The sequence below is a fragment of the Archocentrus centrarchus genome, chromosome 1 (genome assembly GCF_007364275.1).
Source record: "Archocentrus centrarchus isolate MPI-CPG fArcCen1 chromosome 1, fArcCen1, whole genome shotgun sequence".
In the NCBI taxonomy this organism is placed as follows: Eukaryota; Metazoa; Chordata; class Actinopteri; order Cichliformes; family Cichlidae; genus Archocentrus; species Archocentrus centrarchus.
In genome coordinates, this window is record NC_044346.1 from 24,423,540 (window position 1) to 24,451,483 (window position 27,944).

The 27,944-nt window shown below is 39.8% G+C and overlaps 1 protein-coding gene across 2 annotated transcripts; it reads left to right on the forward strand.

The window, feature by feature from the left end:
- Nucleotides 1-27,830, forward strand: rab11fip4b (RAB11 family interacting protein 4 (class II) b). 2 transcript variants are annotated; one of them, XM_030737451.1, is made up of 14 exons: nucleotides 1-388; nucleotides 13,070-13,320; nucleotides 13,892-14,077; nucleotides 16,241-16,375; nucleotides 19,081-19,116; nucleotides 20,060-20,159; nucleotides 20,665-20,768; nucleotides 21,125-21,265; nucleotides 21,569-21,650; nucleotides 21,942-22,079; nucleotides 22,327-22,485; nucleotides 24,442-24,585; nucleotides 25,467-25,583; nucleotides 25,640-27,830. In XM_030737451.1, exons 1-13 carry the CDS (start codon nucleotides 311-313, stop codon nucleotides 25,581-25,583), a joined length of 1,671 nt encoding a protein of 556 aa, XP_030593311.1. In that variant the 5' UTR covers nucleotides 1-310; the 3' UTR covers nucleotides 25,640-27,830. The 2 variants fall into 2 exon arrangements, with proteins under 2 accessions (XP_030593311.1, XP_030593302.1); XM_030737442.1 differs by having other exon boundaries at nucleotides 25,467-27,830.
- The last annotated feature ends 114 nt before the right edge of the window (nucleotides 27,831-27,944 follow it).

The window sequence follows — 27,944 nt, forward strand, 5'->3', positions numbered from 1 at the left end:
GTCACCCGGCGAACAAGTGAGCGAAAGTGTGTGAGGTGCAGAGAGTGTGTGTGTGTTTGACACAGAGTGTGAGAGAGAGAGAGAGAGAGAGAGAGAGAGTGCCGGTGCAGGAAGAGCCAGGCAGTCAGTGCAGTGTTTTTAAAGAGAACGATACATCCTCCCTCCTCTGCCTCTCTGCGGACTATACCACTACCGGGGACTCACCCTTCGGACTATTCCGCCGTTTCCGCCTCCCCGTCACTTTGAAGGGAACACCTGTGCGCGTGAGAGCCAAGACAACGGACTTAGCCCTGGTAAACAGGGCGAGTGGATGACTTCAGTGGATGAGGGTGTGGCTGGTGGAAAGAGGGAGACTGCTGATCATGGACTCCCCTCACTAGTTAACGGGGTAAGAGACCAGAGACTGCATCCCAGCCTGCTCAAATGTGAGGGTGATAAAAGATGACTTGACAGAATGAGAACAAAACACAGAAAGAGGTCTGCAGGGAGACGCGGGGGTTTTAGTGAAAGAAAAGCAGAGACAGTTTACACGTTGGGGGAAGACAGCTGAGTTAAAGGGGGTGGGGTGGAGGGGTGCTTCAGTGGCGGTCCATTGTCCCCTGGTTTGTGTGTTTGAATGTGAGTGTTGCATGTAGTTGACCCTGCCTCGCAGCTTGCCTGTCTTGTCTCGCTCAGCTGTTGTAGCTGGTGTAGTGCCTGCACACTGCTGTCTCTTCTGTTCGCTCTTCTTTTTCATCTGCCTGCTTTCCGGTGTCCCCTTCCTGTCATTTTCCCTTCTGCTTCTGTTGCGTCCCAAAATCTCTCCTGAGGGTAATGGGATTAATTGGAAACTAGGGTAGCTGGAAGGAGGGAGAGAGAGGGTGATCAAAAGAAATGTGAAGTGAACGTAGCACTTCATGTAGCATGGCCAGGTGTACATTATTCACAAAATAGGGGGATCTTTTGGACTTTTAACACAACTGACATACTACATATGTCAGCTGTGTTAAAGGGGCTTCATATTTGGATATGCATATATGCATACTTCCCTTTATTCGTGACAGGTAAAATCCCTAACAGTTTCATTAATAACATGCCACAACATTATAGTCTTCCTGACACATGACTACTGCATGCATATAAATCTCTCTACATTTGATTTATATACTTTAACTGTTGCAAATCCTATGATTTTTTTATTTAAGCACAAAAATTTAGAAATACTTGGAGAATCCTTGCTGACAAGCATGTACCCCCCCCCCCCCCCTCCTTTTTTTTTATGCACACAAGCTTGTTACAGTACAGCTGATATTTCTGTAACTTTTCTATATATTCATTCAACTCTCCAAAAATAGAAAGGCAAGGTGAGTTTTATTTCTGTTGTCAGTGGCAACATGTCATGACGTCGGGCCCTGCAGTCACTTTGACTACACCTGCCGCTCTGTGACCGGGCATTACATAATGAGATTTGCACTCTCTTGGTTGAGCAGGGAAGTTCCTGTTGATTGCCCTGAGCCAAAAACATTTATAGAAGACATTTCGGGTTGGAACATATATGCTTTTTTACAATAATTTGATTGTTTTGTTTCCTGCAGTAAGACTGCCCTATAGCCAAGTATCTATACCAGTGCACCCATATTTCTCAGGGACTAGAACAACTAGATTAACATGCAGTCCGAAGCTATGATCAGTGAATGAAAGCTAATCTCTAGGACTGAAAACAGTCACTCCTCTCACACAATTTCTTTCATGCCATCTAACACAGGAAGCAACAATCAACAGACAAAACGAGGAATTCTCTAAACGCAGGACCATTCATAGCTTCTCAGTCACTGAGGTCATGTACTGTAGGTTTAAAAATAAATATTAATCTTGAATTCATTCTTGCAGAAGCTCTCCTGGTGCTCACCACTTAACAATTATGTGTGTCTTTAAAGTTAGTTTTTAAAAACCGAGAATACAAGATTGGAATCACTGTATTAATGGAGCAGCTTATGGCAGACAGGGGCTAGACCACCTGCCGGGTGTCTGCCAAACAGCACGCTGAAATGCCCCTATTCAGTAGCCGGCCATAAATGGGCTTACAAGCTGTCAGATCAGGGAAAGACAATGCACTTTGTTGAAGAAGGATGCTGCCCCCCCCCCCCCCCCCCCCCTCCTTTTTCTTTGGACATGAGTTTGTTGATGCATAAAACACTATAGACACAACACTGTTAAGCAACAACAGACCTGTAGAGTGAGTGTTAAGTGCTTGTGAAACTACAAATGAGTCAGTGTTTCCTCTTTTCTAGAAAGATAACCAACTTCTCTTTTTGCTACTGATGATGAGAATTTAAGAGAAACGCGAACCGTCTGTAATGTCTGAATCAGTAGACTGCAAATCTGAAATTATTTGGCTACGGACAAAAAAAATGAAACCGCCAAAGATTTGATAATGGATTAATAATTTAAGTCTGTGATGGATAAAATACAAACATTTCCCATTTTTCTGTGTTTTGTATCTCAGGGTTTGAGACTGATAAAGCAATCATTTGAAGGCACCACTCCTCTTACAGCCATTGGCTGCAGTTCTTGCCTGTTCTCAGCATAGCACACACGACTTTGATATGACTTCTGCCGGTTAATGCCAGCTTGTGTATTTTGATGTGGAGCAACACACAGCAGTTGTCAAACAAGGCCAAGGCCAAATTGACTAATACACATACCTACCCACTTGTAATTACTCTTCCTTATAACATACTGTTTGACATGCGCTTTAATTTTTGTGACAGACGCTTACACAGCTATATATTTTCCTTTCAATGATTTTGTTTTTCAAGATGAATGGATAACACTGAGACAGATAGTTAAACTAATAGCCCTGGTTTTAGTCTTTGTCAGTGGAGTCAAATTTGTCAGCAAACGTCAGGAGGCTTTGGTGCAAATTGAAACAAGGATGTGTACATGAGATGAAGTGTTGTTTGTATTATGATACCTTATCTGAACTGATTGTCCTTGATGCAACCCCCCCACCCCACCCCACATTATAAGAAAAAAATAAAATAAAATAAAAAAATCACAAAGTAACACAGAAACTAGAGATATATCAAAGCAACATTTTTGATCCAGTACAGATACTTTTTATTATCAAAGGGTGTTCTAAGTATTCATCCTGATGACATCCCTGATGTGTAGGTCCAATGCTGACTGGTCGAAAAGTTGTCAGGAACAGGAAAGGAGATCATCACAGTCTGAGTGCACTTCCTTTTATTCCTGCGCACACATTCACACATACCCATATGAAAATGACAGGCGATCGATGAAGTGCAAGTACAGAGTCAGTGAACACACGTTATGTTACTATTAGTACAATAAAAACTAACAGGTCTTACATGACAATAGTGAAAACCTTTCAGTCCTGTTGACTCAGTTGAGCACAGTTTGTGGTTAAAATAAAAACTTTTTATAAAATTAGAATTGTTGATGTACCTACAGTGAAAGACCTCTAAACCACTGACCGCTTGCTGTTGGGTTCCTTCATGCAATATCAGGTCTCTCCTCGCGGTTGTCTGCTCTAGAAGCAAATTTAAGCTCAACTGAATTGAAAATAAAGATTCAAAACGAAATACAAATTAAAACTAATGAAAACCACATCTTTGGCGAGAATGATACAGCAGTTGTTTTTTACAAGCTGCTTTGAAAATCTGCAGGTAAACTGAATGTCATGTCCTCGCTGTTTGGCTTTGCAGCCATGTAGTTCTCATGAATTCATAACACAATGAACTAGGGCACATTAATCACTCCTAATCAAGGGATGCATTTCAGGTTCTCCCTGTTTAACGGGCCTGCTGCATACACGTGCCCGCGCAAGTGCTTGTTTCTTAACCGCTAACTTCAACTAACAAACTTAATCTGATTAGTTTTTGTCTTCGTTGAGTCAATTCAAAAATGCAGCAACAAACACTGACACACACAATGTTCCAATCCTAGGGCTGTGCTAGTGTATGTATGCTGGGTTTCATTGAACATGCATCCACAGAGTCTCCAGTATTCCTCTGCAGTCCCTCCTTACATTGTCCTTTGTGCAGTGCAGCATTCCTGGTAACTCAAGTAGCTACCTGAAACAAATGTGTGGTTTTTGTGACTGAAACTTATGTGGAGTGTTTGTATTTCATGTGAGGCTGCTGTGAACGCCCCGGTGTGTTTCATGTTTCACTTAGGATTTCTCTGGCCTCATGATGAATGAGCGAGACAGGAGGGAGGCTGTAAAGCCTTCTCATTATGAAAATTTGAAATTTTTTTATGTTTCTGGAAACGGGTCTCTCTTGCAAACGAGACACTGAGTCTCAATGGGACTACTTGTACAAATAAAGGTTAAAGAAAAATATATGTGGAGCCTCATGGTTTCCACATGTTTCAGGATTTCAGTTAGTTGTGTGTACGTATTTGTGTGTTTTTAATTTGCTGACCATTTCTCACAGTGTTGACCTAACCAAATGGTGTTAAAATATGAGTCAGATATGATTCAGGAAGAATAATTCTTACTGTAGGATCTGAATAAGACAGTTACACAGGCAGAAACATGCACTTTAAATGGGGGGGGAAAAAGTGGGGGAAACAAAAAGTGGGTGTGGCTGTGATCATAGCTCATCAAATGAACTAATACTAAATGTTATTTTCATTATAAATTAACCTAATGATAATTAAAAAAAAAAAAAAAAAAGCCCTGTTACAAATGATGATCATCAAACAGAGGTTAAAAAAAATCACAAAGTATAAATTGTATTGTAAAAAAGCTGTTAATAGGAAATAACTAGTTAATAGTTACTTGAATTGCTCACAGATTCACTTTTTTTTTTCAAATGTTTGTGAATAACAACAGCCTTTCAAAGTTTCCTAAAGCCTCTTATGCACTCCTCCTGTACCAGAGCTTCTCTCACAGGATCAGAGGCTCAAGGTAACTAAAGTGCCAGGCGGTAACCGAGTCAAGATGCTGAATATCAAAGCAGAAGCTTAAACGATTCAGTTTTTATGCGAATATTTTTGTGGCACTAACAAAGGAGGAGCTACTAGACGTTTGTTCATTTTACTCTCCGTTCTCCAAAGAGCGAGAAATGGGGAAAAGAAAGAAGCCTCTGCAGAGAAACGCCTCTTATCTCTGTTGCTCAGTCTGACAAAACACAAGCAGGGAGACACTGCAGCTCTGTCTGTATTTCTCTTTTGCTCTTTCTGCTCTCCTCCTTCGACCACTCTTTCCATTTTCTCTTCCATCTCTCCCGCTTTCAATCTGTCCCTCACTCTTCTGCTTATCCTCCAGTCCTTTTGCTGCTGACTCACTAAATCAAAGCTTCATCGGTTCGGATCGATCCAGTCGACGGCAGGTCATGTGTCTGCTCATCCAAACCCTCTTCAAAGTGGCGTAGCACTCCATCTTTGTTAAGCCGTCTCTGTGTGCCGCATAAACACTTGTTTTGCTCAATAAGACAAGAAAAAGGCGGTTACTGTCTAACTAGTTATTCCACAAACATGCAACTGGAACACCTTTTTAAAGCCTTATAAGCTGCATAATTCCTTTAATCTGTCTGTGAGCATATGACATGCCACAAAAGTGTTCCTTAAATATTCTTAAAGGGTGGTACCCAGAAGAAAATCGTGCTCTCTTAAAGCCATTAAAAACTTCGGAGTCTCCTAAAACGATTAAACTAATCAAATGCAGTGAATTACAAATTACTGAAATATGTAATGCAAATTGTTTTGAATCAAGACTGCTCTTCTGTTCCAACTTGTATTAGTTTTATGGCTTTATCTGATGCATTAAAAAAGTTGGGCACAAGTTAAAAATTTGACAAGCTGATTATAAACAAGTGAAACGCAAATACACAAATATGAGAAATTGCGATATTTAAGTCGTTCACTTGCATTTAAAGCTGTCGCCTCCCTCTTTTTTACATTAACATCAATTAAGCCTTGGAATGCACGACTGTCCACATGATTCTCCTCTTTGCCAGAAGGGCAGATTAATGATTTGTTCAGCACTAAAATGGAATCGATCTTCAGCACTCAGCATAGACTGAATTGGTGTGAGAAGATGTGAATCTCTTTCAGTGTTGTAGTTGTTGTTCAGCCTGATAAATCCTTTGTAGCCTTTGCTGACTGAGAGATTGAAGTTGCACCTGTGTGTGCATGCATGCAAATTGTCTGTGATAATTTTTCCTGATTATTTCTAGAAAGCAGTTTTGATGAACTTTGAACTTAACCTTAAACTCTGCATTAATTAATCCTGAGAGAAGAACCTCTGCAGTTTAACTAGTATGCTCACTGAGTGTGTGCAGAACCACTAGAAAAAGCAGTCATCAATACAGTTTCGTTCCTATGATTCCCCCATGAGAACCAGAGGGACAAACCGCTTCACCCAATTGGAGATGGAAGGTAGAATTTGTGCTTATGCAAGTACAGTCACTGCACAGCTGCACTGTGCTGCACAGCTGCAGCTGCAGACTAAACACACTTGATTTTGGAGAGTATTGCTGCCCGAGTCAAAGAATCAATGCAGTAGTCAGTTTGTTTAAAATGTAACCACACTTTTCTTTTATTATCACAGGCAAAAAAAAAAAAAAGTTCTGTAATTGCTACAGAAAAACAGTCCCGATTGTGCAGTCCTGTTAACACAAAACAGCATTGAAAGGATCTGAAATTGAAATAGTTCAAATGGGTAAAGCATATTTTACTCATAATAATACATCTGCAACTCTAGAGGCAGACATCTCAGATAAAGTGGGACAGTAAGAGCCATTACAATGCACTGTGACAGCTCTTCCTCAGGCTTAAAAAAACATTGCTGACCTCTTGGACAATATGTACAAAGTCTGATCTCGAAAAGAAAGGTACTCTTTTGTTCAGCTTAATTGATGCTGCCACTCCCCAGGTTTAAAAATACATAGGCACATTAAAGACCATTCTGTGGGAGTCATCAGCTCATCTGTAATGCTCCCTCTGTTCATAATCATTCAGGTACCTGGACCAAGTGGTCACCAAGCAGTCTGGGTAACAGTTTCTTTGCAAAAAAAAAAACAAAAAACTTGCTAACAGCACAAAGCGCCCGTTAATTTAATCAATACCTCCTCAGAGAGCTGCACCTATTGCTGCTCATGACCTACCTGCCTGCTCTACTGTTGCCCCAGGGTACAAAATAACAGCACTCTGGGGTTCTCCTCAGCTACAGCAGCCATCGCTCTCCTGCTATTGCTTCTCCTAGGCTTTGCTTCCCAGGCAAAGCAAATAAAGTATGTGTAGTACACCCAAAGATAGGTTTACCAACATCGCTCTCCTCCTTTCTTCTTTTCTAGGACAGTACCAGATATCCATATGTTCTTTATGCATATGAGAAACGAAAATCTCCTGCATCTTCTTTAAAATACTTTTTTGAGGCCTGTGTTCTATTTGTCTTTAAGCTGCATCTTTGGCAAAGACCAGTATGGTGCAGAACCTGCATTGAAAAGAGAAAATACTGACTTATTGACTCGTCCAATCTCATTCACAGGTTAAATGTTTGCTTACAAAAAAAACTTGGTGCTGTGGGTGCACGGTTTTCTCGTTAGCTGAAACAAACCATTGATTCTCCACCCCATGCCACATTAAGGTTACCTTTGAAAATCTCAAATGTTTGCACAGCTCTTTTACCAGCTGAGAGGTTTCTTCTGAAGCCTCTCTAAGACTGGGTTTGTGGGCTGTTGTTGTTTTTTGATTGTGTGCTTTCATTATAATGATTTACTATACTGTTGTATCACCTTTATTCCTGTTTTATTTGATTGCGTTCTTTTTGCAGTTTCATCCTGTTTTCTCCAAATAATGACTCAATTTAACTGGACTTCCTAAGAATACCTTTCCTGCGTGCACTAGTGTGTGATATTTATATGAAGTAGGAAATTGCATCTTGCCTGTGGATGGGTTAATGATTTGACTTAAGGTAACAACAAATGCTAAATGTGAATATGGGCATCGGAACTTTGTATCATTGCATAACAAGAGCATGTCTGGCGCTTTCTCTCCTTTCTTATTATATCTGTTACACACCCTCATTTTGTAATGAGAAATTACTGTATACTGTTTGCCTCCCTGGTAACTAATACTCTAGCATTACAACAGTAATAGCTGTGCAGTAATATCATTTGAATGTCACTGTTTTTGTTATGCCGTAATCTTCCACAATGTTGCTCAACGACTGTAGCGCAGAAAGCACATGACTCAGTGTTGTGAGTTTCAGGATTGTGCACTGGATTTATGTCATCTAGTTTCTGCTGAAAAACCAACATCACTGTCAAGCTCGGCTGGAAGGTTATGATAGTAAAATTATTATATGCTTATTTTTAAAAGATTTCCAAAGTTTTGTTCTAGTTGGTTTCATTTACATCTGGCCTCTTCTCTACTTTAAAATTTATTTCTCTTTCTATTTTTCCCCTTTTATTTCTCTCTATTAAAAAATGGAAAGTGTCCTCTGCTGTTTATTTTCTGTCCTCTTATCTCTTTACTCCTCACTGCTTATATTGCTATGGCAGCTGCATGTAAATAAGATGGGTAGATATTTTCACTCATTCCACTTTTGCAAGTGCTTGTCTGTATATTCCTCTCTCTTTCTTATACATAACTCTCGATTCTGCCCAACTGTTTCTGCACTTTGAAATGTAGGGCTGCCACTCGATGAAATGCTTACCAGGCTACACATTCTAAATAACAAATGACAATCAATTGGCTTCACGTTAGCCAGTCCGCGGTGATGTGTAGTTGTGTGGTTCGTTTTCAAACCCTGCATGGTAACTAGGCGGAGTTTGGCTGAGAGGTAGCTGGACGGAGAGCATACACACAAGTACTGTAACACACAAAACTATCTTTAGCTTGCATACAAATACAGTTATAGTCTGCATTCACTCATTTTGACCACAAACAAACTGCAACCTCGGCTGACAAAAGGCATTGCAGGAAGAGAGCAATTGTTCTCTCGTGTTCATCTCTCCATCTTTCTCTGTTCTGATGTCGGCCTCACTTGGGAGAAGAGCAGGAACGGAATGATAGGATGTCTGTATTTTAACTAGGTCAGACCCTGCAGCAGCAGCAGTCTCACGGAGAGATCAGAAAATAGTTTTCCCATTTGGTTTAAATATTAAGATCTATGTACAGCAACATTCACGCCGTGCAATGGAAGCTGCATGCGTCCAACATTGTTTACATATTTTTATGTTCATTTGGTGTAAAGTGTGCATTAAATTGCATACAAGAGATTGTTGGGCTTTTAATTTGAGCATAATTTTTTTTTTTTGGTGCATTTGATAATTTATCAATAACAATGTTGATTTAGCCCAATCAAACATTTAATAGACTAATTAAAAATCCTCTTTTGGCCAAATGTGATATGAAGGCATGCCAGCCTTCATGTACAGCTACAGTTAAAAGTACAGCAGATCTTGGCATCCTTAGTTCAAAGCCAGTGGCAGTTTAGATGGTAGTTGGCAGTCCAGCTATATTTTTTTTTATTTCTTTCTTTCTTTTTTTGCTTCAGGGAATCAAGCAACTCAGAACACTCTGTAGGCTCATGTTTTTGGCAGTTGAAACCCCCCAGGCTGTCCTGGAGCGGGCGGGTGTTAACAAATATCTACACATACACACATGCATTCACATGCACAGATCCTCCCTTAATCATCACTTTTTCTTTTTTTTTTTTTTAGCAGTCTCATCAGAGCAACTCAAAGTGACTTGAAGAGTACAAAGAGTTTCTGGTTGAAAAAACACACACCACAGGATGTTACTGTCCAGCAGCGTCTTTGCCTCAAATTATATCACATGTTCTTCTGTGATACTTCCTGACTGAATTAGATGCCGAGGATGCTTGACAGCGAATTAATTTCATTATAATTATAATTATAGTAAGTTTGCAGTAGCAGTAGTAGTGCTGAGCCAGTCACAGCTGTTTATCTTAAACAAGACAGGTTAAATGTGTTAATTCAGTATATTGGAGGGACAGCTCAGGTTGAGTGGTTTGGAGAGACAAAGTTAGAGAGGCAAGGCTGAGATGATTTGGTAGTAGATACATTGGACAAAGGGCGTTGAAGATGGAGCTGCCAGGCAGGAGGAAAAGAGGAGATCATAGAGGAGGTTCTCATAGGGGGTCGTTTTGACTGTTGAGTTTTCTCTATATTATTGTAGGGTCTTTACCCACAATACAAAGCACCTGTTTGTGATTTGGCACTATATAAATAGAATAGAATAGAATAGAATAGAATAGAATAGAGGAGGGTGAGATGGAGGCAGATGATCCGCTGTGGTGACCCCTAAAGAACAAGATCTCTGACAAGTTTACATTTTTCCCTCATACATCTATATTTCTCACATTTCACTGTTCTGATTGGAGCTGCGCATTAGTCTATTTAGGAAACTCCAATACAGTTGCCAAATTTTGGCAATTAAATCTCCCAAGTTTATCCAGAACTGTGGCAGGTAAATGTTTCTTTTCTTTTCTTTTTTTTTCCTCTTCTTCTTTTTTTGCATCTACCAGACCCCTTAGCAGTGTGTCAAAAGGTTATTTTGGGTAATGTTTATTGTTACCACTTTTATCACATAAATACATGACTTTGCAAGTGAAGTCAAACTTTCCAGTTAATGTCAGTATACACTGTATACACTGTATTGTTAATAGTATATTCTTTGCATGGACATGATTTCTGTCATTTCCAGCCTCTGCTGAGGAGCTTATGAAAAACATTCTCTTGTCTCTTCACAACAGGTGTCAAGTCGCCCACTGTGTTAGCTTGTTCAGTTTTTTGAATTGTTGCAGTACAGAGCACAGAGAGTGGGACTGCCTGCTTCTTTGCCGCACACTGTGTTTCTTTCTGTGCTGCAGGGAAGGAATGCTAAAGAGACCTTTATCCTTTGTTTTATTCTCCGTGACTCAGCCTCAGACCCCATGTTGGCTCTTTGTATTGGTGCAGTGCTTCAGTTTGTGTAGTAAATGGATAGGCTGCTTTTAAAATAATTTACTTCTACATAAGCATGCACATTTTTGCAGCAGTAAAACTTGGAGACAAAATGGCTTTCTCGTAATTTTATAATCACCTGAAACTTTATTTTCAGGTGGACCTATATGCAGTTTGTTTTTTTATTAACGCATTGCGGTTCTCATTTTCACTTTTTTTTTTTTCAGAACAAACAACATTTATCTCGTTGAATTGGTATTATAGAAATAACTTCCAGTGCTTAAAGGAAAGTCACACAATACGCAATACATTGTATAATTTGACCTAACATGCGTGTCTTTGCACTGTGGGAGAAAGCCAACGCATCATCGAAATGCTCCACAGAAAGGTCTGTGTTTGAACCTGCAGACTGCTTTCTGAGGTGTCGTCCCTCATTACTCTGGTTTAAATCCAAAGAAGTACATATAGTTTTGAGAGGTTCCTAATTCTTTAAAATTTTGTCTATAATGTTGTTAAAAACTAATTTGGCGGTCCTCTGCTGTGTTAACTCTCCTTCCGTCTTGCATCCCTTTTGTTCCCATGGCTCATCCTTTGATTAATCTCATCCTCATAGACATTGTACAGCTAACTCCTTGTAAGTCTCATTGCATTGTTGCCTTATTCCTTCTCCTCGCTCGTTAGCTCATTATTCATTCTCCCGCCCACTTCTCCATTTCCCTGACTCTCTCTAACCCAGCGTTTTACTTTCCCTGCTCTCTCTTTTCATTATCCAGCTCTTCACCTGCCCTTCATTTCAGCTGGTCAGTCATGCTGAGATAAGGCCTTTTTTTTTTTTTTTTTCTTTTTTGGAGGATGAAACAAGACTGAGTCAGACCCATGACCTCTGACCCATGACCCCTCCAATCTGCCCTGGTGTGAACTCGGGATCATTCCCACAGTGAAGGAATTTACTAAGTGGGAAATCAAATCACTGAATAGATTTTACACAAAATTTGACTTGTGACTGTAACACAAAAATAATGAATGCCAGAGCAACTCCACGGTATAATATTTAAAACATTATTCAGAGATAAATGACTGTAAAACATTTAATCCCTGTGCCTGCATTTGCTTGTTTTTGATTCTTTGTACTTGTAGGTTTCTGGAATATCAACTAATTTATATACACTATGTAAAGGAGTAAACTTGTAATGTATTAAAATTATAATTTGTCATAAAGTCGGTTAAATTGTTTGACCTCTTAATGCCCGAAGGTGAGTTAGAAAATAGCAGTATCTGAAATAATGTTATTATTGGAGACAGTTACAACTTTCAAAGTCCTAGAATGTCAGAAGGCCCTTAAAAGGCCCTTTTCACACACACACACAATTCAAAGAGGACTCAGAGGAATGGCACTAAAAGCTGTTTAGCCTTAAGAAAGCACTTATTAGTGAGGCTAATCAGAAAAAGGCTTCAGTTTGCTAGGGAGCCTAAAAGTTGGACTCTGGAGCGATGGAAAAAGGTCATGTGGTCTGATGAGTCCAGATTTACCCTGTTCCAGAGTAATAACCTCAGATTTACCTAAAATTAGACACAGGAAATTAAAGTTCATCCAAGTCTTTGTCTTTAACACATTGTCACAGTTTAACTAATTGGTGTGTGTCATTTAGCTTCATGAATAGGTAAAGCTGGGTATCATCTGCATAGCAATGAAAATGTATGCTGTGCCTTCTAATAATGCTGCCAATGGGAAGCATGTATAATATAAATAGAATTAGTCATAGTATGAAATCCTGTGGAACACCATAATTAACCTTAGTGTGTGACGATTCCCCATTTCAGGAACAAATTGGAGTCTGTTAGACAGATATGATTGAAACCACTGTAGCGCAGTACCTTAGTACCAGAGTGAGTTTAATTTAGGACCAGCAGGCCAAAAAACACTAATGGAAACCCTTAAGGTGATACTCTCTGTGTTTTAAATTTAGGACACTAGGATATCATTTAGGACGAATATTGTTTATGTTTTCTTTCCACACTTATAAATACATTTGGACAGTACACTTAAACTCACTTAGTTTCTCACTGTGAGGGATCTTTGTAACATAGCCTTGTTCAAATTCTGATAAATTCTGCTCTGTGCTTGTCCCCTTCTTTGTCTTCTCCAGGGTGGTGAGGAGGATCAGGTTTGTCCGGTCATCATGTGCACGCGGACCTATCCTGACCCCGTCCGTGAGTGCCAGCTGTTCCCTGAAGAGGTGGAGGAACCCGAGGAGGAGGTGGCAGACGAGAGCAGGGAGAGGGAATCGGACAGAGACAGTGCTGTGGAAAGCACTCAGGGTTCAGACACCTCAGACGGGCTCACCAGACTGGGAGACAAGGAAGACACACTAGGGGATCTATTTTTCCCTGGAGAGAAGTAAGCACTCTTGGATCCTTTTTAACTTACACCATCTGTTTTCCTCACTGACTCATGATCACTTCACGTTCAAGTGATGCTTTTTGTTCCCGTGCTGCATACAGTAGTAACCTTCATTCAAATGTCTTTTTCTTTTTTTCTTGTTTCACAGACTTTGCTCTGTGTGGTTTCTTTGAGCTTGATGCTCCTATTTTGTTATATTCCCTATTAATCTCTGTCAGACATAAAGGCCAAAATCCAACAGCCACTGCCAGCTGCTCTCTTTAACACATTTATTCTCAGGGGGAATATAACTTCTAGACTCAAATAAAAATAGGATATGTTAGCATGTACTTGAAAGTGTCATTATTACTTGGAAACAAATTCTGTACTTCTGTCATTGCAAATGAAGTGGCTCAGTTTTATTTGGATGCAGGTAAAGCTCCAGCAACACTTGTAGTATATACAATAGAACAACTTTACTTTATTATTTGTCCGTACTGGAGCTTTAGCATCTGTGCGCCTTGGAAGTAGGTGAAGTTGTGCCAGAAACCTCAGCGCATAACACCAGCTTCTCTTTCTCTTTCCTCAGGTGTGGTCAGACTAGTATCTCTGTGACCTCTGACCTGTCAACGCGTTCATCGGCTTCTCTGAACGAGGAGCAGTTTGAGGACTACGGAGAAGGGGAGGAGCCAGACTACACTCCCAGCAGCCCCTGTCCGGACGACGAGACTCGTACCAACGGTTACTCTGACCTCGGCTCATCTGTGCCCTCTAGGTAGGAGGGAGCCAAAAAAAAAAACCCAAAAAAACATTGTTTTTAATGTTTTCATGATGAATGGGATGCTCATAACAACTTGAATAAACATACAGTATCGGTATCAGTGTTGTTCCTCAATATTGTGAAGTGCCAAAACTAAATCCTGTAGCTGTTTTGTGGATTAAGGGTTTTGCAGTTCCGTTGCCACAGGTGTATAAAATCAAGCACGTAGCCAGACGGTCTCCCTTTACAACTATTTGTAATAGAATTGGTCATTCTAAAGTCAGTTTTTGAAATTTCCTCTCTTCTAGATATTCCACGATCAGCTGTAAGTGATGTTATTAAGTGGAAGTGTTTAGGAGTGGCAAACTGGCAGGCATAAAGTTACAGAGTGAGGTCGCTGAGGTGCATAGTGCCTAAAAGTCACACCTGAAGAGTTCCTGTCTGCACAAAAAACGTGCGCTGGGAACTTCTTGGCATTGGTTTCCATGGCCAAGCACTTCCTGTAGGTGTAACATGTAGGCGGCTTAGTTCTTTTGTTTGAATAGTTTACTATTTATGTGCTACTGCACCGATTCCCAGCTTCTATTTTATTTTAACAATTGGCAGTCTTTATATTGACAGTGTTGGTTTGGACAGGTCAGTGTGGTGGAAAGGACCCTGCTAAAGGATCCGGAAATTAGGCATTTGTACTGTGGGTGCTGCACAGATCTTTGCACACCCAAATATGTTATATAGGGACAGTGTCAAAGATATGTGGAACAACCAATTCCAGTTATTGCTGGTCTTTCAGCTTAGTCCCTGCTGTGAAAAGACAACAGTCTAAAAGGACCGAGTGTTTAAACTGCATTTTTTTTTCTACTTCTTACTCATGGTTTTTTTTTCTTTGATGTTTTTTGCACAATCCTTTTTCTTCATGGTGAAATCTGCTGTTGGGTTCCTCTTTTCTGTCCTAGCCAACTTTTTAACCAACAACATTCAGCCTTTGCATATAGTGTTTTCTTACAGGCAACTTGCTCTTAGTTTGTTCAGACTGTACGTGTGTTTCCGTTGCCTCTGGGTTTGTTGCATTCCTGTAATCTGCACTTTTCCTGAAAGCTATGGAAATGGGCATAAATGTGGGACCATAAATCCCACTTAAGTCAAATGTTTGAGCGTTAAAACATCACGAACGTGTGCTCCTCCCTGCATCATCCAAAAGAAATTCTCAGACTTGGCCAAACTTTCTCTGAATTGGAGTCATCTTACTTTAGCTTTTTTCTGTTTCTTACACTAAATGCTGCACAAATTGCCAAATTGGTAATGACAAATTGATATTTTTGTGTACCAATGACCTGCTTGACATACAGTGATTTGGAAGAACTTAACCCCATGTGAATTTCTATCATTGTTATTCAGTAATAAATCACCGGGGGTGCAGGGAACCACAGACCGTGAGGGTGCAGACTCTGCCCTAGAATGAGTACCTACCTTATGTTATTCTGAGGTTTGACTGTAGCACTGTAGCATAGGAGTTCTTGCCCTTAAGGCCACATTAATATTCATCAAAGACTCATGTTTAATGGGATTAAGTCTCCCAACTGAAAGACTGGCATTACAGCTCCATGCTCCTTTCACGCATACCAAGCAGACAAAACTTATCAAATGGAGTTGGCAGGGAGATTTAAATTCAAAATGAGGCCCAGCGAAGACATTTGAATAAATGCAGCACAAAGTCTGCTGAAAGTACAGTTGCTAGTTTTAAGATATTGACCTTATACCAGAAAAAAGATTAAGATTAGGGGAACATTTAAAATGTAACACCTTTGACTTTTTTAGGAGTAAACAATGGGATTTTACAAAGTTTGTGCAGTTTATGTTCACATCAGACTTTGGAAGTGATGCACTAAGATTTTTTTTTTATATATATATATTTTGGCAATAGATTGTGCAATAACGTTATCGCTTTTGCTGTCCTGAGAGGCACCCACTATTCACACTGTAACATTATATATACATTATGTGGAGACTGTAGTTAAAATGTTTGATTACTGTTATTTGTCAATAAATGTTCTCATTGGTTTCAGCAGATATAACTCTGTGTGTGTGTGTGTGTGTGTGTATGTGTGTGTGTGTGTGTGTGTGTGTGTGTGTGTGTGTGTGTGTGTGTGTGTGCGCGTGCGTGTGTGTGTGTGTTAACAGTGCGGGTCAGACTCCTCGTAAAGTGCGTCACCATTACACGGGCGAACTGATGGACGTCTACTGTTCTCAGTGCAGTAAAAAGGTCAACCTGCTAAATGACCTGGAGGCTCGCCTCAAAAACCTCAAGGCAAACAGGTAGGACACAGATGATATGCATGCACAGTAATGTCAGTTTATATTTAATCATTTCAAAAACGTTTTACAGTCTTCCTGCTCTCAGTTTAATCTCTTCTGACCACCACATTGTAATGACTGTTAGCCAGTCAAATCAAATGAAGTCAAGTCATCAGCATGCATTCACTGTCTGCAGTTTTCCTGTATTTATATAACCTCACATGGTGAGGTATACTGTGATGTTTACACAGTAAAGCTGAACGAGAACGCGTACACCTTTTATTTCTTTGAAAATTTGAGTTATTTATCCTGGCAGGTAATTTGTCCAAACATAACCATGGTGTATATTACAAGACAAGTCATTTATACAAGACAGGAAGCATCCACCACACTGTTAGGTGAGCAGAAGCAGATGCTGTCAGCTATTATGTGAACTAGACAGAATTTAAAGTGTATTCATCCACTCACCTTGTCCTAATCCAGGAGTCACTGTTAACTGTGGTGGATTCTTTTTTTTTTTAATATGCTTTAATTTAATGTGCATGTTCTCATTGTTACAGTGTCTTAAATGATTTCTCCTCTTGCTCCATGCGTGACTGACCACATCATCTTTCTACATGTTCACACACAAACTCTAATTGATTGTTATGTAAGCCTGTCACTGCTGTGCTTACCTCACCAGCCATTGTAATAGGGGAACTATTATTGGAAACATAATCTGCAGTGACCATTAATAGCTTTACAGTTCACCTGGAAACACACACGCACACACACGCACACACACACACACACACGTACACACACACGCACACAGACGCAGTCTTTTGAGAAAATTTGATTTAATACAATAATGTCTTTGAGTACAATTGATTCTTTGCACACCCTTCATGCATGCTCCCTTATAAATATTGTAATAGAAATGGGCAATTTTGTATTTTGATACAACAGGTGGATAAATGTTAAGGCATCTGCAGCAGGCCATGTGACTGAATGTGGAAAATATCTTAAAAAGTGCCCCTCAGAGATCAGTGCACAAAAGAAATGTATTAGTATGGTGCTACTGAACAGCACACATTAAAGGATTACTTGTTCATATTCTTCATATTCTATGCTCAGAGTTCATTAACTGTTAAACCTTTGAGCACAACACAAAGTTGCTTAGATCATAATTTCTGTTTTATAAATGGAGTCTTAAAATATCACCCGGAGAGATTTTTCATTTGGTGTGTCAATAACTTAGTGGATAAATGTTTTTACCAAAATAGAAATGTACTAAAGCCCTATGCTGAAATTCTCCAATGCATTGAGACATGTGCTGCCTTTGTTTTGTTGTCTGTCAGCGTTTAAAAAGGTGACCCACGTACTGTTATTAAGCATCGAACCGCAACCCAAACCAAGCAACAAGCGCTAGCCAGTCAGAGAAAGAGTAGGGTTAGGTCTTCACAGAAGGGCTCTGCTGATAAGATGGTAATTGTGGCAGAGCTTGAGGAGTTTGATGAGCCTCATGTTTGTTGGTACAAAGTTGTAAAGCGTTTGACAGGTTGAGACAACCTTCAGATTTTTGTTTGATCTCTTATTACATTTAATAAAAAGATTATTCACAAATGGAAAGCATTCAAGACAGTTGTCACTTTTCCCAGGAGGGAACATCCCAGCAAATTCATCCCAAGGTCAACTGCAAAATAACCTTAGACCTGCATCTCAGATTGTACAGGCCTCAGTTTAGCACATTAAATGTTAAAGTTCAAGACAGTACAGTTAAAAGCTTAAGTTTGTGAAGTTACATCCGAGCAAACCACAAGACTTCTGTAACGATGTCTGTTTACAGCATATCGGCACAAACACCTCAAACCAACTGTCAAGCATGATGATGGTGGTGGTGGTGGTGGTGGTGGGGGGGGGGGGTCTGGTCTGTATACCAGTATTCAGGATTACAGAGTCTGGTTCATCTAAATGTTGAGATCATTCTCTTGGAGCATCAGGCTTTAAGACATCTTTGTAGTGTATTTCTTTGTGAAAGCTTTTAATATTGTATATCTCTGAAAAGTATTATTGTTTTTTGTTTTTGTTTTTTTGTTTTTTGTTTTTTTTGGGGGGGGGGGTTCCACAGTCACTGTCTGAAAGTCCTGATGGTTCTTAAACTGTTAGGAAGGAGAAACAGTGTGACTATGATAAGCCCCCATAGTCATACTGTAGAGGCAACAGTGATGATTTGTTTTTGCACAGAATAGATTGTTTTCATAGAAATTGTAGAATTGCACTCTATTCTGCTGCATTAATTTTGTTTTTCCTCAAGCCTTGAAAGCCAACTGTTTCGTGCCAGGAGTTAATGATGATGTTCGTTTTATGTCAATGTCAGCTGTCATGTGGGTAACCCTGCAGTGTGCTTGTTCGTTTTTATTAATCCAATGTGAAACGCAGGCACGTCATACAGAAAGTCTTTGGGCTTTTGTGCCCCTGAGACAGTTGCTGAGCTGACAGAAAGCCCTGTTCAGAGAACAAGGCCTGAAATAATATTAATAGTGACATGTCCTTCAGAGATTCTTTCTCTCATTTTTCCTACTTTTCCTGCTGTCTCTCACACTGAATAGCCAAAATCTTCATTACAGTCTGCAGCTACATCCACTGTATTGTTAAGCTATGTGTCTAGACATATCTATGACTGTTCACTGAGGAGGGAGGGGGGAAAAAAAGTCTGATTTAAAATGCTGTTTTTCTGCTTGCAGCCCCAACAGAAAAATCTCCAGCACTGCTTTTGGAAGGTAGGCTTTTCACCTTTGTGTTTGTATCCAAATGCCTCTGCTTCTGTGTATCACAGGAAAGGTCACTCACTTGTCCTCTGTGTGTTTATGGATCATACAGCTCGCCCTACACGTGCTTGTTCGATTGGTTGACAGAGTGACATAAACACAGAGCGGGATTATCAGCTAGTGCTTTCTTATCTCTCAGCTGTCCTCACTGTGCACTAAATAAGTTGATTATTAACTAGTTCTTCAAAGAAATACAGAGCGTTTAACTTCTACCCAAGCACGCTGTGCAAACTTTTGTTTTTGTCTCAGAGCTGAGAAAATGAGTTTGACATCAGTGGGGTTTTTTTTTTTTTTTGTGGTAGCAGTGGGATAGTCCACTACATGGACTGCTGTTCTGTAGTGGGTGAGATGTTTCGCATAAAGGCTGTTGTCCTATTTTCAGCCACAGAAACTGAGTTATAGCGACAGAGTGAAAATGGCCTGTCAGGCCTGATCTATGTATTCAATATAAGGGTTGGCTGTCTCCCTGATTTTTTTTTTCTTTAACTTTCTCATCTGTCTGGTTTGATGTCTGCTTCCACTTTATTGCTCTCTTTAACTGTTCTCCTATTCTCTCTCTGTCTATTCTTTCACCTCTCTGTTGCTACTTTCAGTAATGGGCCAGAAGCCTGTTGTTCCCAATCATCCATCAGTTTAAATTAGGGCAGCTAAAGCTACATTATGGCATAAATATCACAGCCTGATGTATGTACACCTGTGTGGGTGTGAATGTGAGAGTGCTAACTTTAATCCTGTTTGCAGCAGTTTCTTTGCTTGGCACTTCCCTTTTTTAGTCCCGCATCTGTGTTACCTTGCAGCAGCATCACTGCAGAACGTGCACACCCAGAACCAATCATTGCCTGGACCTATTCCCAGCATATTCTTTAAGCTTGTGTGTCTGTGTGTGTTCGAGCAGGCAGCTGCTCCACAACAGCAACCTGAGCAGCAGTAACGGCAGCACAGAGGACCTTTTCCGAGACAGCATCGACTCCTGTGACATCGACATCAATGAGAAAGTAAGATTATGCTTGTTTCCTTCCGTTACGTTGCTCCGTGTGTTGATATGTATGATTGAGCTGTTATAAACATGCTCATTGGATGCGATAATGTCCAATCTAGCCTTTTCTGTGGAAGTGAAAAACTGTGAAAACCTGAAATATTAAGCACCTCTCACCTCCAGCATGTTCAAAATGCTGCAGCTTAATATGATGATACATATTTGCTCATCTCTGTCAGATCTTCTCTTGCATTTACAAAACCAAGTAATATATAAATTGAATCTTTTCAGAAGTATGAAACAAGTTGTTAAGTGGCATTGTATAAAAATTATGAATCAGTTTTCAGCTTTAAATATGCCCTATAAACACAGTTCACATACAGTTATTTTGCTTATTTTGATAAGCAAAATAACTGTTTTTCAGATTTTCATAATGGCTAGCGTACACAACCTTAATTTTTGAATAAAACTGTCAAATGTTGTTATGTTTCTGGTGTAATTTCACATTTTATTTTTCCTCTCAGGTCACATCTCTTGAGAAGAAGGTGGCAGAACTTGAGAATGAGATTCTGCTGAACAGTGAACTCAAGTCCAAACTGAAGCAGGAGAACACGCAGCTAGTACACAGGTAGAGTCAGACCCCTTTGCACTGCATGGAATTTGCATATACATGTCTCTCCACTGGCAACACCGCAGTTATTGATAAACTCTACTTACTGTACATACTTAACATGCTGCAGTACATTTGCATTTGCACTTAGATAGCATGCTAACTGCATTTCAGTGGCTTTGAATCTGATCTAATTTATAGCAGAGCAATAAATGAATGGGACCTTGGCATGTTATTCAGATTTTTTTTTTCCCCCAAATGACTCATGTTGTAAAATTGTAGCAGTAATTTATTATTCCAAGGTAAGACTAAGCTCAGTTATTATACTGTATTTTAAAAAAAAATCATTTTGTCTGGTGTATTCATCATCTCAGGGTTCATGAGCTGGAGGAGCAGCTGAAAGACCAAGAGACCCGCGCGGAACAAAATCTGCAGGAGGGCCTGAGGCGACACAGAGAGGCCTACAGCAAGATGGAGAGAGACAAGAACACACAGATAGAGCTGCTGACCAACCGGTGACACAATTTACCAAGCATATTAATTTTCCTTTTATTTATATATGTGAAACTCATTATAGTTTGATAATGAGATCCAGCTAAGGGAAAAATTCTTAATCTGAGACCCTGGATAATGATGTTTACATCCCTGTTTGCTTAAGAAAAGTACAGAATGGAGAACTAAATGCTAAACACCATTTTCTTAGTCATTTCCCTCTACAGCATATATTGTGTTACTTTTTCCAAAACAGTGCCTTGGCTGACTCTGTGGCGCACTCGTTTTAGAAACGTACACTGACACACCACATTTTGTGTCTGCAGAGTTAAGCAGCTGGAGGAGGAGAATAGCGAGATGTCCCTTAACATGAACCGACTCAAGTCGCAGACAGAGAAGCTGGATGAGGTCAGTGTTATTTACTTTTCCTGGTATATTTCCTGTCTTGCTCTTTTAAGGCTTTTTTCTGTCATTGGTTATATTTGTAACTCATCGAGATAAAGCTGCCATCTGGAGCAACTCTCAAGTAAAGGACACCAAATCTGACTATAGCTTCTAAAATATTGCACACACAAGTTGTCACGGAAGCTAAAAATGTAACTTATTATTATAAAACTTATTTACTTAAATAAATGCACTGTTAAAGATCCTGAGAAAGCCAAGTTCAACCTGTAACTGTCTCTATACGTGTCCCCTCAGGAGAAGCAAAGGATGACGGATAAGCTGGAGGATACCAGTCTGCGCCTGAAGGATGAGATGGACCTCTACAAGAAAATGATGGACAAACTGAGACAGAATAGACATCAGTTCCAGAAAGAAAAGGATGCCATGCAGGAGGTGGGAGGAATTTTATGTAATCAGACACACACACACACACACACACACACACACACACACACACACACACACACACACACACACACACACACACACAGCAAAGTGTGATTGTTTGTTCAGTTGCTCATTCTGTTTCTCTGTAACCAGTCTCTCCCTGTGGTTATGTCAGCTGATACACTTACACCTACATGATACTGCCTCTGCACATTATATAACATTGTTCAGTTGTTCTTTCTGTCTTGCATAGCTGATAGAAGACCTTCGTCGAGAGTTGGAGCATTTGCAACTCTTCAAGCTGGAGACGGAGAGGCCAGGCAGGAGCCGGAGCTCTTCCTCGGGGCTCTCAGACTTCAGCAACAGGAGTCGAGAGGTGGAGCTAGAGCATGAGGTCAAGAGGCTCAAGCAGGTACTGATGAAATGCTCTGTTAAAATCTCTTTGTTGAGCAAGTTCAGATCAGTGAGTGTTGTAGCTACTGAGTGTGCTTTAAGACTGTTATTATGAACAATAACAACATGAAAAAGTTTTTACAACTTTCTAAAATCTGTTGGTGTTCATTCACCTGCTGGCCTCCAAAAGGGTCACAGTGCATGAGCAATCTAAGGACTTGTTTTGACTTAATCCCGTCGCAGAAATTTCTGCTCTGTGAAAAGATGATTCCTCTTTATGTGTAGCTTTGGATGCATGTGGAGATTTTAGCTGCACAGAAGTAAAAAGTGAGCTACAAATTAGGCTGTCACGGATTGAATGTAGCATAACGTGTATGAATATTCAGAATATTCATGTTTCATTTGATTAGAGTAGCAGTTGAAGTACCTTGGCTGACCAGTTGTTTTTATTTCTGTCAAAGATGGAGCAAAAGACTTTACTTGGCTTCTTATCCTTCATCGATTCAAACTGTGCTTTTAATGTGATTCATATTTTTGAATGGATTTACAGTTATTGGCTCATATGTACATTTTTCCACTACCAATCATGCTGCATATTGCACTCTATACAGTGATCAGTGACAGTGAAGTGCAACAGACTGCATTTAGGCAGAATAGATTATCGTACTTTATAAATGTTACGCTCCTCAACGTTATTAAATGCAATGCTAGCAGCAGAGGACATGTGATCTTTATATTTTCTTAGATCTGTGTGTGTCTGACATTTGCTTCCAGATTTTTCCTTCCTGCAGTTGCAGAGTCAAATGTTATTGTGTTGTATTGGAGGGTCTTTACCTTACAGTGTAAAGCGCCTTGAGGCGACTGTTGCGATTTGGCGCTGCATAAATAAAACTGCATTGTTGCGCTCCTGCTAAGTGGACAGACCTGGTGGAAAGTAAACATTAGAGATAAGCAAGTAGAAGGAAGTCTTTTTCAGATATCCTCCCTGATAAGACCTGTAAAAGCAGTTGTGTAGAAGTTTTTCTGTGACTTATTCTTATAACATGTTGTTATCAAACCCTTGCGGCCTTGAGCTAGCTTTTAAATGACACCTAGCCAGCCAGAACTGCTGATTCATTCAGTGTGCCTTTTATCAGTGACTTAGCGTGATAAGGTCCACGTCCTCCTGTAGCCTCGAGTCAGACTTGTCATATTAGTTGCAGGCAAGACAAGGAGTGATAGCAGTAGTTTCACACGGCCTTCATTTTCTATCTTTCTCTAAATCTTCTCCTCCCACCAAGCATGTTTTTTTTTTTTTTTTTTTTTTAAACTCAGACACATAAAACTGTCTGTGTTTAACAGTTCTAATGTGATGGGATCATGCCCTCTGTCACCAATGAGCAAGATAAATTCACTCTCTTGTGCTTGCTTGTGCACCTTTTTGTAAATGTCTTTATGTGTGTGTCCAGCGATTTGTGTCCCAGGACTTTCTTCCCCCTGAATTCCAGCACCTGGTGTTGTCTGGGGCTCGGCTCCGTCCTGGTCTGATGGTAAAATTGCTTCCGTGATCTCTGACCTACCGATTAACCACTAATCACAATGGAGTAGAGTGAACTTGCCCATGCTGACCGGGCACTGCAGTTCCCTTACTAATGGTTAAGGGTAGAGTAAGGGAAATGCAAACTGACCTCTTGTCAGCAGTTAAAAGACACTTATTCATGGAGCTTTCATAATAACACCAGACAAAGCAGGGGAAGAGTTTGTTCTGTAACACGCATAACCCATGTGACATGTTGTAGGCATCGCAAAGAATAGACATGCATTGCTGTGTTTGCTGCTATCAAACCGCAGTGTTTTCTCATATGGGTTGAGTGTGGCTTGAGTAGTGGCCATTTCTTTTTAAGCCATTTTAATACGCTTGTTTGGCCTAGGACCTCATTTTTTCTTTCGCTCTCTCTCTCTCTCCTCTACCTCCTGCCCCAATTTTGTATTTTAGGAGAACCAGAAGCTGAGAGAGCAGAATGAGGAGCTGAACGGTCAGATCCTCAGCCTCAGCCTGCACGAAGCCAAGAATCTGTTTGCCACGCAGACCAAGGCCCAGTCTCTAGCTGCTGAGATCGATAATGCCTCCAGAGACCAGGTAGAATCAGGATATTATTACAGTCTTTTACTGTTGTTACCTCTTTGTAAGAAATAACATGAACACCCCTGTGGCTACGTTGGGACTTTTGAGTATTCCGCAAATTTCTGAGCTTCCAGGAAGGATTTTATCTCAGTGCTTACAGGGTCCTTAGATACAGTGAGCAATAACTGTTTTTCAGGCTGTATCACAGCATGATGGAGTTCCAGAGCTACCTCTTTTTTAGATTTGGATCTATTCTGCATAATGAGATTATTACTATGAGTTATTATATTTTAGATTTTTCTTGTTAGTTTTTATTTTTATTTTCATTCACTTCAGTTTAGTGCACTAGTTATACTATAGTTAGTTATTTTCAACAGTGGTGATGATTTTTTCTTTTTTTTATTAAGGTCTGCTTTTGTTGGTTAAAAATATTTAGCGCTATTGTTTTTTTTTTATTAGTTTGTTAAACTATTATACAGTCACCAGCCACTTTATTAGATACAAATATAGATTTTAATTTAACTGAATAATCATTGAAGTATTGTTTCAAACATTTTCTGGCTTCACTTTTTTGTGATTTTCAGACTGGCTGATTAGTCAGAATAGTTTAATGTCTAGTTTTGGATTCCATTGAGGTTATTTTATTTGTTTTACTGTATGTTTTCATTTTACAGATCAAATAATTCATTGGTTAATAGAGAAATTAATTACAATAAGCCTTAATCAACATCAAACAGTTTATGTACTTTAATTCTTACAGGTGTGCCCAGACAAAGATAATCTGTATACAGACACTACTAGGTTTTTAGTAATAAACCCCAGAGTACAAGTAAGAAACTGAATCATAATCATGTATTTTTTAGTGAGTAACCTCTGTTATACTTATTTCTCCCCAGTTAATGGAAGCCCTGAAGGAGCAAGAGGAAATCAATTTACGTCTGCGACAGTACATGGACAAAATCATCCTGTCCATCCTGGACCACAACCCCTCCATTTTGGAGATAAAGAACTAGCAGTGACTCAACTGGAATGAGCATCTTTCCTGATCTCGGGAGAGCGAGGATCATTCCAGTTGTTTGATCAGAGCCAGGTGACTGAGAGAGAGGCAGAGCCAGTCTTATATAAACAGACATGCATCGCCCCCTGCTGTTTGTACTGAGAAGAGCTTCTCTTTCAGACAGTAGAGGGGGGATTCTGTGTTGAACAAAAGGGAGTTTTCTCAGCCAGTGATTGTTCACTGACTGATGGTTATACTACTGTGACTGTTCAACTCATTCTGTCCCGTTTTTATTCTCTGTCTATGCTGTGAGCTGGCGTTGAAGTCACAAGTTTGGTCTTGTGACAAAACCCAGGAATATTCTGCGCCCAACGTGCTTTGAAGATTGACGCAATTGCTTGATGCACTACACTGGACATGAAACCTGGAACAATGAAACAATGGCTGTATCCTGATCCAATACTGTTTGGCATGCTGTAGAGAGGCAAGGTGGCAAGCAGACTGTAAACCAGTGCGAAACAGACATGAAGGCAGATGAGTGCAATGTGGCCTGACCTGTAAACTGCCAGTCTCCCCTATCATGCAGGTTCTCTGAGTGCACTTGATGACATATTTGGACAAGTATATGTTGAAAGAAGGTTGAGAAGCAAGGCACAAGCGGTCAGAGAGAGGAAAAAGAATGATGCCTGAAGAGGTAGAGATGTTACACGATAGTCCAGGTATGCTACCAAACCAGGTGCTACCAAAAGAGGCTTTTTGTGAAGTCGGAGAAGGTACATTGAAGGTGAAATTGAGGTTTTTTTTTTGTTCATTCTTGCGCACGTCTTCCAGGAAACCTTGAAGCCACACTTGTCGGTCAGTCCAATAATAGTGAGTAGTGGCCCTGAATTGGTTCGCAGAGTGTCGCTTTCTGGCGCAGAAGCTGCAACCAAGGAGTGTCTTCAAACTGTAACTTCCATGGCTGCTATTTGCTAGCAAAACTTGAGCTTAATAAAAGTCACTGTTGCTGGCAGTAGACCCCAAATGATGTTGCACAGAAATGTAAAGATGTGAATGTATCGTATGTGGCGGTGTGTGGTGGAGTGACTGGTAGCCATTGTAACATGGTTTACTGAGTCATCTTTTTACGCTCAATGATTCGGATAGCAGATGTGAGCATGCACAGGAGACTCACTTTTTTGGTACAACAGACGTGATTTGTGGTCACCTACAGCACCTAGAGCAGGTTGCAGATTGTAGTTAAAGTCCCAGTGACTCTCTGAAGCCCTCTGATACTGTAAATATCATGAATGTAAAACTCATTATTACCTTTCTTTGAGGCCAAAAAAAAAAAATTGTTTTGAATTGAAATTTACGACATTTAGCAACGCATATACAGTATTCAGTGCGGTTGTATGGAGGGCATTGTTTTCAGAGGGGAAACCATTACGGTCTCATGTATTATGTAATTATTCTAAACTTGAGTTTTGCTTCCTTGCACAAAAAAAAAAAAAGTTTTGTTTCCTTTTGCATGGTCTCATTTACTTCTGTCTGTGCCTTTTTGAAGACATTTTTCAAGATAATCTTGCTATAGATTTTGCGCTGTTTTTTGAAGGTGCGTTCTGTGTCTGTGTATGACATTTTCATGACCTGTAAATGTTGTAATTATCTAGTGATAATTTGTATTTTATGTGCCACTCACCAGTCCTTTTTTCAGATTGATACTGAGAAAACACTTTTATACAGATTGATCAAGAAACTAATTGTTGTTGCTTAGGTGTCCTGTTTGCAGTATAGCACAAGGCTTTGTGACGTATACAAGCCAGTTTCTTTTTGTTTTGTTTTGAAACGCAGTGAGCAATGATTTTTGCGTTTTTCTGATTTTTTTTTTTTTTTTTTTTTTTTTGGTTAATTTTAGTAAGTCTACTGATTTTCAGTCTGCTTTAAACTGGGTTTTTATATGGTTGTAAACTGTCTTCCTAACTTAAACAGTGACTTAGGAGCAATATTAACTTATTACCACTACCTGCTGATTTGTGTCTTGTTTAGCATCTTAAACCTTTTCACTCTTTATCTGCTTATGTCATTCTTAATATAAAGAATTTCTATGATACACTGAGCTGTAAAAACTGTCACAAACTCATGGCTTGTAGTTTTCTGTTATTAGGACTGTCCAATTGGATGTAGTCATCTTAAATAGCAATAAAAATGGCTTTGGCAGTGATGTTGCCTCAAGAAATTTCTGTTGCTTTCGTTTGATTTCAGTTCTCCTTATTTGTAATGGGCTATAATTTCTAAAACAAAAACAACTCATATTGTGCCTACAGTGTATGTTGCTGCTGTCTTAGCTGCCATCATGTAGTTTGCTATAAATAAAAGTGTTTGAAATGGCATGAAA